The 13038-nt window shown below is 55.2% G+C and overlaps 4 protein-coding genes across 4 annotated transcripts; 2 read left to right on the top strand and 2 right to left on the bottom strand.

Annotated features, from left to right (window-relative positions):
* The first annotated feature begins 179 nt into the window (after positions 1 to 179).
* Positions 180 to 2457, top strand: B0I36DRAFT_330524 (uncharacterized protein). Its single transcript, XM_046154847.1, has 7 exons — positions 180 to 737; positions 810 to 1161; positions 1215 to 1322; positions 1391 to 1600; positions 1681 to 1777; positions 1856 to 1935; positions 2015 to 2457. The coding sequence occupies exons 1-7, from the start codon at positions 450 to 452 to the stop codon at positions 2224 to 2226; spliced, it is 1347 nt and encodes a 448-aa protein (XP_046009590.1). The 5' UTR covers positions 180 to 449; the 3' UTR covers positions 2227 to 2457.
* Positions 2458 to 3961, bottom strand: B0I36DRAFT_330521 (putative nucleoside-diphosphate-sugar epimerase). Its single transcript, XM_046154846.1, has one exon. It carries the CDS (start codon positions 3592 to 3594, stop codon positions 2599 to 2601), a length of 996 nt encoding a protein of 331 aa, XP_046009589.1. The 5' UTR covers positions 3595 to 3961; the 3' UTR covers positions 2458 to 2598.
* B0I36DRAFT_330518 (P-type ATPase) lies at positions 3962 to 8989 on the bottom strand. Its single transcript, XM_046154845.1, has 2 exons — positions 4953 to 8989; positions 3962 to 4786 (listed from the first exon to the last, which is right to left on the bottom strand). Exons 1-2 carry the CDS (start codon positions 8768 to 8770, stop codon positions 4234 to 4236), a joined length of 4371 nt encoding a protein of 1456 aa, XP_046009588.1. The 5' UTR covers positions 8771 to 8989; the 3' UTR covers positions 3962 to 4233.
* A 972-nt stretch (positions 8990 to 9961) lies between these two features.
* Positions 9962 to 12276, top strand: B0I36DRAFT_249003 (uncharacterized protein; the record flags this gene model as incomplete). The annotated part of the gene is made up of 4 exons (XM_046150434.1): positions 9962 to 11186; positions 11237 to 11314; positions 11375 to 11547; positions 11611 to 12276. 4 exons carry the CDS (start codon positions 9962 to 9964, stop codon positions 12274 to 12276), a joined length of 2142 nt encoding a protein of 713 aa, XP_046009587.1.
* Positions 12277 to 13038: the final 762 nt, after the last annotated feature.

The following is a 13038-nucleotide window of genomic DNA, read 5'->3' as shown; positions in this document are numbered from 1 at the left end:
AGGACCCTGCAGCGCCGGGCCAGCACAGTCGTGCCCCGAGCCGTGGACCTTCTCGGCCGTCATTGCACCGGGGCAAGTGCCGGCTTCGGCAGCCGCGCTACCCCGCGCCGCCAGCCGTGTTGTACAACTGGGCATGCATGCACGAGCAAACCTTGGGGAAAGCACGGTTGTGCGACATTGCATCTTGTTGTTGCAGATCACCCGTCGCCTCACCACATTCGGCATTCAGGCTGCATTCCCCGCCGTTGCCAGGCCTGGGGACGCCGCACTGGTTTCGATCCCGAGGCCGCCCATTCGCCGGGAATGAGGTCATTTCTCTTGACGCTGTCCACTCTGACGGATCGGAACCATACCTTGCACCACCTGGCGCTCCAAAAGTACTTGCGCTGGCCCTGGCGTTGCGAGTTGCAGAGGTATAGATAGTTGCTGTGCAGCACCCCTTGGCAGCCATGGCCAAACCTCGTGGGAAACAAGTCCCCCAAGCGGCCCCCAAGAGCAGCCAGCAAGACACGTCTCTCGACAAAGGCCGCCTCTCCAGCAACACCATGCTCTTCGGCTTCCTAGCTATCGCCGTGCTCGGCGCCGCCGTATATGTGAATGCCTCGCCCAAGCTTGGGGTTGCCTTTGCTGGCACCCGCGCCTGCGACGAGTTGCCTGCACAGGCGCAGCGCATCAATCAGAAAGCCTTCAACGTGTTGCCTGCAGTGCTGCCATTGACAGAATCTAACGCAACCACGGTGAGAGCCCCCCCCCCCCCTCATCTCGGTGGGCACCATTCCGTAGAACGTACGGCTGATGGGCACGGCCAGTTTTTCCACCCCCCAGGCACGGACACGGAGTCTTTAAAAGCCAGGCCATTCCATGTTTATGATGACGAGTTCCTCAATGTCATTGGATCAAATCCAAAACTGTCCCTCATTGCGCACGAGGCGTCTGGCAACCCCATCTTTCATGAAGCGGTTGTCTGGTATCCGCCCACCGAAGAAGTCTTTTTCGTGCAGAATGCAGGAGCGCCTGCCGCCGGGACAGGTCTCAACAAGTCAAGCCTCATCTACAAGATCTCGCTCGCGCAGGCCGAAGCCGTCATTGACAAGGTCAATGCTTCGGGACTCGTTGATGTTGTCGAGGCTCCGTCTAACCCAACTGTGGTTAATCCCAATGGTATAGGTGTACCTCTTCACAGTTGTGACCACCAAAGCTGATATGAAGCACAGGAGGAACCAACTACAAGGGCCAGATCCTCTTCGCTGCCGAGGGCCAGGGCGCAAACATTCCGTCAGAGCTCGTTATCATGAACCCAGTCGAGCCTTACAATACCACAGGTGGGCATGCCAAACCCCATGATTGACCGTGGCAGCCAGACTTTGAGGCCAGATACTAAGAGCGATAGTTCTTCTCAACAACTATTTTGGCCGACAGTTTAGCTCCTTGAACGACTTGGCAGTCAATCCGAAGAATAACGACGTCTACTTCACCGATACCCTTTACGGTTATCTGCAGAACTTCAGACCGCCTCCCGGTTTGCGAAATCAGGTCTACCGGTACAATGACGTCACAGGTGCCGTGACAGTTGTCGCTGACGGCTTTGTGCTGCCTAATGGTAGGATTCTGTATTCTCGACTCGTGGCGCTAACTGTAAGACCTGACTGACGGGTTACTCGTGTCGCGCTGTACCTCTAGGCGTGACCTTCTCCCCCGATGGTACGAAAGCTTACGTTGCCGATACTGGCGCCAACCAAGGTTTCTGGGGCTGGAACCAGTCCGAACCGTCAACTATGTGGGTTTACCATCAGATCCCAGCTTTCAATGGACCCAAAGTCCTTTGGTATTGGACAGAAACTGATCTGTGCTGCAGTTACTCTTATGACGTGCTAGCTGATGGAACTTGGGACAATCGCAAAACATTTTCATATATCGACTCTGGCGTTCCTGACGGTAAGCTTACCACACGTTTTCAAATACGACCATACTTGTCCAACAATATCCCTGACATATTTTACGTTCCGACCTATAGGCGTTCACTGCGACACGAATGGCAACGTTTACGCCGGTTGTGGCGATGGTATTCATGTATGGAATCCGTCGGGCAAGTTGCTTGGCAAGATCTATTTAGGTGAGACGTCTGCCAACTTCAACTTTGCTGGCAATGGCCGGATGGTCATCTGCGCAGAGACCAACTTGTACTTTGCCGAGTTTGCTGCTGTCGGTGGCACATATATCTATTGATCACACTCCTCACACGTTGGTGGAAGATCGCGCGAGGCGAAGCGGGAGGCAGCCACGTATGAAGAAGTAGGATACTCGGCATTGAGGAGTTCTGCGGACGAGGATGGCCCGGAGCTTATGTGCCTGGGTACGCAATTAGGCTACGCGTTCCAGGACCCGGTCAGAGCACCGCAGCCTCATACCAAAGCTTCACTTGACCCAGCATTCAGGTACACGGAACAAAAATAAAATGGTATCGAATTCGCGCAAAACTATCTAATAATGAAATATGTATGTCAATTCTCCGTGGCAGTTGAGACGCAATGGTTTGGTCTAGCCTCCCGCCCCATCAGGTTTTCTGCATTCTCTTACACTCGTAGATGTCCAACCCACTCACGATGCCCTGTTACAGTTGAGAGAATCGATGTACTCCTTGACAAGGTCTTCCGCTCTCTCATCCTTGACGAGACCCAGCTTTTGCACTGGTGTTGTCGAGTCAAAATCTATCGGCCAGCTCCGAAGGATCCGCTCGAGCTCCGGCTTCGTCTCCTCGCGGAGGAGCTTGAGCTTGTCCTCGCCGGCATACTTGGCGAGAGCATCCATCAGCTCCTGGGTTGAGCCGGCGACACCGGGGATGTTGATGTGGCGGATGTGCGGGGGCAGCTTATCGGAAGGCATGTTGAGGACGCGGACAAGGTTTTCCTGAAGGCTGCTTGGGGAGCAGAGGTAGGAGCGGTAGGAGCGGTCGGTGAGCGGGATGACGCATTCCTCGCCCTTCATCGGCTCGCGAATCATGCCCGAAAGGAAGCTTGGAGCGGCATTGCTGGGAAGGCCAGGACGAACAACGACTGTGGGAAAGCGCAGAATGAAGGCATCAATGAAACCCTTGCGGTGCATGTCGTTGATGAAGATCTCGTTGAGAAGCTTATGGGAACCGTAGGTACCCTCGGGCGTAGGTGTCACGTCGTCGGTGATTACCTTGGGCAGCGGCTGGCCATAGACAGCCTGAGAACTCGAGTAGATGACACGAACGCCTGGGTTGGTGCGGCGCAGGGCGAGCAAGAGGCCGTGGACGCTTTGCACATTAACCTTGTATGAAAGATCGAAATTGGCCTCGCTCCCAGCCGACATGATGCCGTGAAAAATGAAAATGGCCGACAGTGGCGACGCAATCTCCAGCAATTCATCGACCGCGGCCGGGTCGCTCAGGTCGCACTTGACTGGCACAGCGTGCTCTGGGTACTTGACATTCTTCGGGATGATGGGCTCGACAACGTCGGTGAGGATGAGGCGGTTTCGGGGGTCATTGAGGAGTCGTTCTGCGAGCAGAGGACCGACAAGGCCGCCCGCGCCCGTGATAATGATGTTCCTTTGCGCCATTGAGCCCATGGTTGAGAGATATTATGTGTTCTGTTACAGGCGGAGGTCAGGCTCGGACAGAAGTCTACGAAAACGGGGCAGCACTTTGACGTTTAAAGTGGTGAGTGTGCGCATTTGGCCAGCAACGAGAGAGGATGTGTGGAATCGAGACAAAGTCGCAATTGGCAGGTCGTACCTTTATGTACTGGTCGGGCCACACTTGCCATTGCCACCTTGCTGCCGAGGGTTGGCGTAAAATCACCAGAAGCGGCGGCAACGCTTGGGTGGTAGTACCAACTGCCGCGCGACTCTGTTGCCAGAGCGAACGGACAGACGTGGGAATCAGAGACATCTCGAGATGAGCAACCACTGGGGGCTTGCATGTGGAGGCCCCCATATGCGGGGATCCAATGTGGGGGATATGCAAGGCCGCGTCTCGAGGCCTGCAGCGGAAATCTACTTCTGTTGCCTCGTCTCGAGGCTGGCGATTCGCTTCAAACTCATGCTTCGACAACCTCTCGAAGCTCTAAGTTCGATGGGGTGCGGGGGGTATCTCAGAATAAGTCAAGAAACAAGGATCCTCTGCTCAGCCAGCTGTAGGGCCCGCGTCTCGCGTCCTCTCACTTCTCCAACTGGACTACTCCGCACTCTCACCCACCATCTCCTCACCTACGCTGGGGCTCCGATCCTGTTGCTCTTGTCATCATCTGTCGTCGTCTCCCCCTCGACGCCGAGCAGTCCGGGCTCAGCTCCGAACCCCGCCGGGCTCTCAGCCATTTCGCCCTCTTCCACGCCTTCGTCGCGCAGAATCCGTCGCAGCCCTGCTCGTACTGCCGGGTCCATCTCTAGCTCTTGCCAGATCTCAAGATCCCACTTCTCACAACTGCTCTCGTTTACGGCCATACCCGCTTCGCCTCGCATATCGCGACTCGTGCTGTGCTGCTTCCAAGGCGGGAACGTCCACCACCCGGCGATGACCATACTTCGCTTGATTGTCTTATACGCCATCTCGACGCATATGAGCACGACACAAATGGCTATCCCTGTTGCCCACCAAATGGGATCCTTTCCAAAGGTCTCAAAAAGCCCCTGCCGGCCCGCATACGGACTAGGTTGCAGAGGGTAGATACCAGCCAGGAACGCGCACCATGCAAACCACCCGGCAACCGTTATCCCGAAGCAACCCATGACCACTGTGGTTTTGTGGTGAATCTCGATAATACTATTGCGAAGATCGAGCCAAGGAGTCAGCCTTGCCAATTTGATATTGAAGGGGGAAGGTGAGGAACGAGAGTGCACGCGCGCCAAACAAGGCGCAGCTACCGGCCTGGCAACCGAGATCCATCTTGACAGTGTGTACGTGAAAAGGAGGCAGACAGAGTACTCACAATAGCTTCCAGTTGACCCAGACGACTCCAATAGTGAATGCAAGACTGCCGAAGGCAAAGAGCCCATCGTCGCGGGGTTGCTGGCCGAAGGCGTTGTAGGCTGCCCACATCCCCAGGTACACGAAAATTCCCTCGATCGCTGCGGCAAACATCCACCCGAGGAATCTAGGGATGTTGAGCTCGCGATTTCGCTGTCCATGCACATAGAGCTCCGGAATGGCGAGAAGCGTTTCGGCGCTCAAGTCTTGCTCCCATATGCCCATGCAAATGGTACACAAGGATGTGAACAGCGTGTTGAAGACCGTCAGACTCCAGCTCTCGTATAGGCTTGTACCAGAGTAGCCATTGAAGTACTGATACATGGCCGTTGGCAGATAGAAGAACATTTCCTTCCAGAATGTGGCCAAGATGAACTTGCCTGTTCGGACGTAGTTCCAGCGGCCATGGACAAGGAGAAGTCGCTGCAAGAATCGAAACCGAGCAATCGCATAGTCTGCGACTCGGGCTGCCTGGAGACCCTCTTTTCCCGAAATGCCAACGCCCACATGAGAAGCCGAGATCATGGCCAGGTCGTTGGCACCGTCCCCGATCGCCAGCGTCAGGGCTTTCGGCACTCTTTGTCTGATGGCCTGGACGATGAGAGATTTTTGGGCTGGCGAAGCTCGGCAGCAGATCACCGAATCGATTGTTGGAATCAGTGCGTAGAACAGATCTGTCAGAGCCGGTGATTTCTCTACAACAGAAAGGGTGTGGCCGTCGATCACAACAACGCTATGAAGACAGCCGGACTGGATGTCTTCCGCAATGCCTTGAATCTGGCTGTCCAAGGCGCCTTTGGTGACATCGAGAACAAATATGTCGGAGCTTGGACGACATAGTCGAGCAGAATGTGCAATGTTGATCGCCGTCTCACGCTTGTCGCCTGTAAGCATCCAGATCTTGATGTTGGCTCGCCTCAGTTTGTCAATCGTCTCGGGGACGCCACTCTGCAACTTGTCCTCAATTGCAGTGGCTCCAACCAGGTTGAACGACTGCTCCAAAAGCTCTCCTGCAGTTTCAATTTTCTCCTGGCGATCCACGAGGCTCGTTTCCGCGTCGCTGTACACCTTCTTCCATGCAACATAATCTGCTTCGGAAATAAACTTCTTCGCATAGAGAAGCGTGCGCAATCCCTCTGACGCGAAGTCATCAAGATGTCGGAAGCACTTGCTAAACACAGTTGATTCGTCCATGACCGAATATTCATCCAGGAAGGCGAATTTGTCTGTGTTGATTTCGTGGCGCTTGTGATATCCGGGATTTGGTATTGAAGTCGACTGCGGCACTTCCAGAGAAAACGTTCGGGTGCCCAGCCGGGACTGTAGTTTATCCATGGATTTACGAGGCCTGTCAGTAGATGCGCTCCTCTGAATGGCGCCGTCCGTAACGTCGATATCCGACAGTGGGAGAGCCAGGCTGTTCCTTCCTGATGTATAAACGGCACTAGCGCTGAGTCCGGACTTTGTGCGCAGCATTGTCAAGCTGGGACGGCCACCGAAGCTATTACGTATCTCCTGCTGCTCGCTTCGACGCATAAGCTCATGCTCCATGTCCACACTCTTGCGCACCTCTGATGCCTTCTGCTTGGCCACGTCAGCGAGCGTGAGACGCGGAAGAATTGCCGAATCGGCGCCTTTGCAGATGATGCAGATCCGCCCATCGGGGAAGCGAACAACGACCGACATTCGCTTGCGCTTGCTGCTGAACTCGATAACATCGAGGATCTGGTATGTCTCCTCTGCTTGCGAGCCATCGGCTTGAGCAACTTGAAGAGTGATTGATTGGGATGTTCTACGAATGACAACGTAGCCCAGGTCCTTCGCAGCTCTAACAAGTGCCAATTCATCCGGTGACGACGCCTGATAGTCCAGCTTGCCATTCACGACCTCAGGAAGACATGTATGACATAGGGCCATACACAGCACGTAGTCCTGTGCTCTCTTGGCAAAAGCCGACGCAGGTTTTGCCCGCACAAAATCAAGCAAGTCGGTAGTGGTGACCTCTGGTTGGATGTGGTCAGGACGCCCCGTCGATCGCCACTGAGATGAGGACCTCCGGAGTGGCTGTGGTGGCCCAGCAGAGAGTGGTGACGGCAAAGGTCCCATTTCCACATCCTCCACGATAACCTCGTCTCTGCCAACTGCGAAGCTCGGCCGATGCTCGCCTCTGGGGTCAAGCGGTGGCTCTGCGGCCTGCGACGGTGGGACCACCAGGGTATCCTTTTCAGGCTCAAGGTCCATTTCATGAAGCCAGGACGTTCCAGCAACGCTCATTTTGCGAAACTTCATGATGTTGTCGGTGAGAGTCCCAGTCTTGTCAGAAAAGATGTAGCTTACTTGACCCAAATTCTCCAGGATCGTGTTCGTGTTGCATTGAGCCGGAGTGTCGCTTGCCTTATCGTACATCATGATATCGCCATTGAGCATCAGCAGCTGGCCAATCTTGATGATTTCCAGCGTGACATATAGGGACAGAGGGATGTTGTTGTTGAACATGATAGCGTATCCCAAAAAGGTCTGGTGATACTCGACCGGGGCTCCTGCAATGTACCACGAGTTCTGCTCTGTCGACCTCTGCCACATCCGGTACCCTTCAGAACAGCCGACCGTCAAGATGATGACATACACAGCCAGAAGCAGGACAATCTTGTTGGCTGTGTATTCAAGAGCCGGCTTTTTGGCCTCGGGATGCTGGTTAGCGTTCATACGGATCTTACATTCCTCCCCCGTGTTGATAACCATGCCGACTGCCCGAGACGTGTTTCGAAGGGTGCTGCCACGATATATAACGTGATTTGAGGTAAGCGGGAGTGTCTGATCACGGACTTGTATCCGTCCATCGAAACGGTAGAGATCGGCATTTGGATCTTCGACGATGAATTCTGCGCTACAGTTGCGGATGCCGGCGATGGTATCGCACTCTTGAAGGTCCGGCATAGTTTCCCGTGTTTTGAGGTTCGTTTCGCCGTCTAGATCCATGGTATCTATGAAAGCCAGACCGTTCTCTCCTGTTGCATGGAGCAGCACAAGGTCAGCGGGAACCTGCTGATCTCGCGAGACAGAAACTATGTCGCCGACTTGGACATCCTGCCAAAAGGCATTGCGCCATGCAAATTCATTGTCGTGGTCATCGTGCGTTTCAACGATGTGTGCTGTCGCACGCTGCTCCGATTTGCGTTTGCGTAATAGATCCCAGTGTGTGGCGGGCTTGTCCTCCACATCTCTGACGGACAAGGGCCGCAAGACCTTGACCAGGGTCGTGTTCTCGACATTATCGAGCTTGTGCCGCTTGAAGTCGTCATAGCCCTCCTTCGCAATGGTCAAGAGGACGAAGAATAGGAGCGGCAGGATAGTGGTATAGTTGCCCGTTGTGCTGATGCCCGGGATGGTCTGGGGAATGCCGACGCACAAGAAGTAAAAATTGGCGAGCCTGGTGAACTGGAAGATAAGCTGCTTGGGCAGGAAGTCCCACAGCGTGTAGCGCGACGTCCGGATGGTGTTGGATATGTAGGGACGAGCTCTCCGCTCGTCGATGAGCTGCCTGCCATGGGCAACACGTAGCGGGATCCTGCGGCCGTCTTTAGACGGGCCGAGCGGCTTCTGGCGCAGGAGAAGCTCACAGATGAGGACCTTGTACCAGAGCAAGACAAAGTTGTGGAGCGCCCCTACGGCCATGTTCCAGTGCGCGCGTGCTGCCTGTAAAGGCGTGGGTTTCGGGCGGATGGAAGCATCACGAGCCACTGCTGCATCAGTGTCGGCGAAGGTGAAGGAAGGTGGCATGCTGGAGCGACTTTAAGCGAGTGTACGGCTGCGCATCGAAACCAATAGCTCCAAGCTCCTCATCAAGGAAAAGCGAGCGTGACCGCGAGAGCGCGGGCAGGATAGAATGCGTGACCTTGCGGCATTGGTAACCAGAAAGCGAGTGGACGCGCCGCGAGAGTTGGACAGCCAACCATGCGCAGAGCAAATGTGAAGCGATATGTCGAATATGTACACAGCTTTAGGGCGAATGTGCAACGGAACTGGAGGGCTGGGATTCGCGGCGGATTGAGGCGCAGCCAACAACGGGCTGCGCGATACCAAGAAACCAGGGGGCCTTAATGACGAGGAAGCGCGCCTGTGGGGTGTCGACTGGGACGATACATGCAACAGCGCTCTCTTGCAAAGACCCAGCAAATCACCGATTCCAAGCCAGCCCAAGCCTTCCTATAGTCTCATAATGTCTCTGCACATGTCCATTCTTCTGACACGCTGATCTGAAGGGTCGAGTAGGCGGTTTCAAATGACATGAGCACTATTGTGTCCGGCCAGCCCTCTGCTCACACCAGGCTCAAGGTGCACTTGACGCACAATATCCGTCCACGTGGGCCTAGTGGCAACCGCCAGTCCCTGATACGTTCAGCGCGAGCCAGCTGATATCCATCCACATACACTGTCCGAGCGTGGCCTCACAAATGCCAGAGACAGCACTGGCTCTTTTTGCTCAATCTGAGGTTGCGTGTCCGGATGAGCCCGTTCAAGTCCCCAAGCTACCAGCGCCCAAGGTTCATGATGGCCAGATCGGCTCGGACCGCTGTCTGGCAGGTCGGACAAGTGAGATTCTAAACACAAGAGCAGTAGCACGCAAACTCGACAAGTACCGTGATGCCGCCTCCTTAAGGTGGGGCTTCGAGTTGGCCCTGCCTGCACCTCAATCGTGCGGGTGGAGTTCCATGGTTACTACTGCAAGGATGGCAGGAGGCTCCCGCCATGTCCTAGCTCCGAGCCTCCAGTGCCGTCCAGTCTCGCTCAACTCCATGTCCTTCAGTACGTGCAGTGTAGCGTGGATCACAAACGACACGCCATCACCATTGCATGACAAGCTGCCCTTTTGCGCATACCGATTTCTCGCAGCCACGACCGCTGTGGGCTCGACCGCCATAGCAGCTCAACCAGATACCCTTTGCCAGCGCCAACCCGTCGCCTCTGCACATGCCTTCGCCTTGTGATGGCCCTTCTTCGCCCACCATCGAGGCTGCGCTGACCAGCGACGCCAGCGTCAGCCATGCCCTCGACCGCGTACAGCCATCCGATCACGACAAGCCCGATGGCTCGCCAGACCCCATGGAGTCTTCCGTCGCCACTCTCAAGCCTGCCAAACCTCAGCTTCTCTCCATAGACACAACAACTTATGTCGACCCGACCCCTCCGACCCCGTCCGGCTCGCAGCCTCAGTCCCGAAGCAGCTCTGTTCACAGACCACGCGATACAGTCACAGGCACCTCGCCGGTTCCTTCAGATTCTGGCTACGATGACAAGCGCGACGTTAGTGAAGATGAGCAGGAGGGCAGCTCTCGGTCCGAAATCCAGTCCATCATGCTGCAGTTCCCGGAAGGCGGTGGGGGTCCAGGCGCTGAGGAGGTCATGAGTCCCCGTCTAGAGCTGACGTCGCCCATCCTTGGCGGCGCTCCGGTGCAACACCCTCCACGAAAATCGAGCCTTGAGCCCCTTTCTTCGACCATTGTGCAGCAACTGCAGGAATTGAGAGTCGCAAATGACTCGTCGACAAGCGTGCGGACCTCGGATAAATCATTGCCTCCGGTGAACGATCATGGCCCGCCGGTGCCTCCAAAGGACGGCCCTGCAGACGAAGGGGTACCTCGGTCTGACTCTACCAGTACCTTACACCGGCCTCCCCCCCCAGAGCCCGAGCCCGAGCCAGTTCTGCCGTTTGACTTCCACCGCTTCCTGGATCAGCTCAAAAACAAGAAAGCAGATCCAGTGGCACGGTATCTCAAATCGTTCCTGTCTGAGTTTGGGAAGCGGCAGTGGATGGTGCATGAGCAGGTCAAGATCATTGGGGACTTTCTGGCTTTCATCGCCAACAAGATGGCCCAATGTGAGGTGTGGCGGGATGTGTCCGATGCCGAGTTTGACAACGCCCGCGAAGGCATGGAAAAGCTTGTCATGAATCGACTGTATAGCCAGACCTTTTCGCCGGCTATCCCACCCCCGCAGCCAATCCCTGGCGCAAAAACTAGACGAAGGCAGGACAAGCCCATGGGACCTGGGCGTAGAGGACAGCATCAGGAAGACGTGGAGCGCGATGGCGTCCTGGCCCAGAAGATCAGCATTTACAGCTGGGTCAGCGAGGAGCACCTCGACATTCCCAAAGTCAGTGACAGTGGTCGCCGGTTCCTCAACCTTGCACAACAGGGTAAGCTCGATGGAAAGCTCTATTCTGTTGACCTCGCTGACGAACCACAGAGCTGCTTAAGATTCGATCCTACAGAGCACCAAGGGACAAAATCATATGTGTGCTTAACTGCTGCAAGGTGATATTCGGTGAGCGTGCTATTACCCGATAATATGTTTCGGGGTGCGGCGGCGAGGCTAACAATTCAGGGCTTCTCAAACATGCGAAATCGGACTCATCGGCAGATTCCTTCATGCCCCTGCTCATCTATGTAGTTCTGCGGGCGAATCCGGAGCACTTCGTCTCGAATGTTCAATATATCCTACGGTTCCGCAATCAAGAAAAACTGGGCGGCGAAGCTGGTTATTACCTGTCCTCCTTGGTTCGTCGCTTTGTGGTCACCTTGAACATTCCTGACTCATGCTAACTCTACGGCCACTGAAAGATGGGCGCAGTACAATTTATTGAGAATATGGACCGCACGACGCTGACGATTTCGGATGAGGACTTCGAAAGGAACGTGGAGGCGGCAGTGTCCGCAATAGCTGAGAAGCACCGCACAGAAGAGTCGCCTGTGCGTACCGAGCAGCCGCCTCTGAGGTCCGAGAAGGTTGTGCCATCCCAACCCTCGTCGTCGCGACCGTCACTTGACATTGATGCTTCAGGCACTCCGCGTCGCTATTTGTCGTCTATGGAGGCTAGCAATGATTCGGGTGACGAGGGCGCCATTCCTGGGCTTCTGCGTGCTGTCCAGAGACCTCTTTCGTCCATTGGACGCATGTTCTCGGACGAATCTGATGTCGCTGGCCCATCAGTGGCCATGCGCCAGCCACAGCAGACGACGTATGCTCCGTCTCGGTTAGGTCCACATGGGAGCAGTGTGCGTGGACCTTCTGATGATATCAGTAGGGACTCTCAACTTTCTGCGCAGGAGGCTGCCGCCAGGCAAGTTAGCGCGGAAGTTGCGGAAGCACAGCGCGTGAGCCGAGCCGAGCACCACAATGTCGTAGAGACTTTGGCAGGCATGTTTCCCGACCTGGACCGCGAAATCATTAGTGACGTCGTCTACGAGAAAGAGGGAAGGTGTGTCGTATCTCTCCCCCTGCATTAACTTCCTGGAGACTGACGATGGCAGGGTTGGTCTTGCGGTCGATGCCTGCCTGGCGTTGAGTTCTTAGGCATTGGATGCGTCAGTTACAAGACTGAAGGCGTGACACAATTTCTGGTTGACACTCGATGATCAAGACGGTCCAGTGCGACATGTATGGGGACCAAGGGTTTGACTCGAAGGGGGCCACGCAGCAGCATTGAAGGTGGTCTCTGTGCATATTAGCGGTCGGTCATGCTGGGGAGTTCCAAATACCCAATTTTGGTTTAGCGAAATGTTCATTGAGCCACTTCGTGGTTTGTGCATGGTAACTGCTGCAGGTAGCATTTAGGCGTGCCAAATTAGAGTCAGGTGAAGCTGCATGTGACCAGAGCAATAGTAGGATTTGTTTCCATGAACATGGAGATGAAAGGTAACTGAGGAACCCAGCAAAGGTGAAATATGCAGGTGCAGAGTCTTATGGCTTGGATTAATGGTTCTCCTTTGAGCCCTGGCACCACTCGCCCGAACCTCTTCTGGGAAGGTCACATACATTCATGTATCGAAACACTCATGCGAGCTTGGCTCGCCAACGACAGCCCTGTATTGGGTCTGTTATATGTCCTTCTCATTGGTGCACTCCAACCTGAGCAGCCGCAACACTTTCAATGCCTCCCTTCTCCCTGTGACCCCGGGCCCGTTTTCATGGCACGGAGGCTGGACCTCCGCGCCTTACCCGCACCAGGCAAATCACATGTAACGACAGACACCGGGTTAGGTAGTCCT

This window comes from Microdochium trichocladiopsis (genome assembly GCF_020744255.1).
Source record: "Microdochium trichocladiopsis strain MPI-CAGE-CH-0230 chromosome Unknown B0I36scaffold_8, whole genome shotgun sequence".
In the NCBI taxonomy this organism is placed as follows: Eukaryota; Fungi; Ascomycota; class Sordariomycetes; order Xylariales; family Microdochiaceae; genus Microdochium; species Microdochium trichocladiopsis.
Note: the sequence above shows the minus strand (reverse complement) of the source record. Positions and strands in the feature narration are given on the sequence as shown.

Excerpts from the sequence above, each read along its gene's own strand:
- B0I36DRAFT_330524 (XM_046154847.1), top strand. The coding sequence starts at position 450 with ATGGCCAAACCTCGTGGGAAACAAGTCCCCCAAGCGGCCCCCAAGAGC. Across the intron at positions 1,323-1,390 it reads CGAGCCTTACAATACCACAG|TTCTTCTCAACAACTATTTT; the intron begins GTGGGCATGCCA and ends TAAGAGCGATAG. Across the intron at positions 1,778-1,855 it reads CAGTCCGAACCGTCAACTAT|TTACTCTTATGACGTGCTAG; the intron begins GTGGGTTTACCA and ends TCTGTGCTGCAG.
- B0I36DRAFT_330521 (XM_046154846.1), bottom strand. The coding sequence starts at position 3,594 with ATGGGCTCAATGGCGCAAAGGAACATCATTATCACGGGCGCGGGCGGC.
- B0I36DRAFT_330518 (XM_046154845.1), bottom strand. The coding sequence starts at position 8,770 with ATGCCACCTTCCTTCACCTTCGCCGACACTGATGCAGCAGTGGCTCGT. Across the intron at positions 4,787-4,952 it reads TGGGTCAACTGGAAGCTATT|TATTATCGAGATTCACCACA; the intron begins GTGAGTACTCTG and ends TCTTCGCAATAG.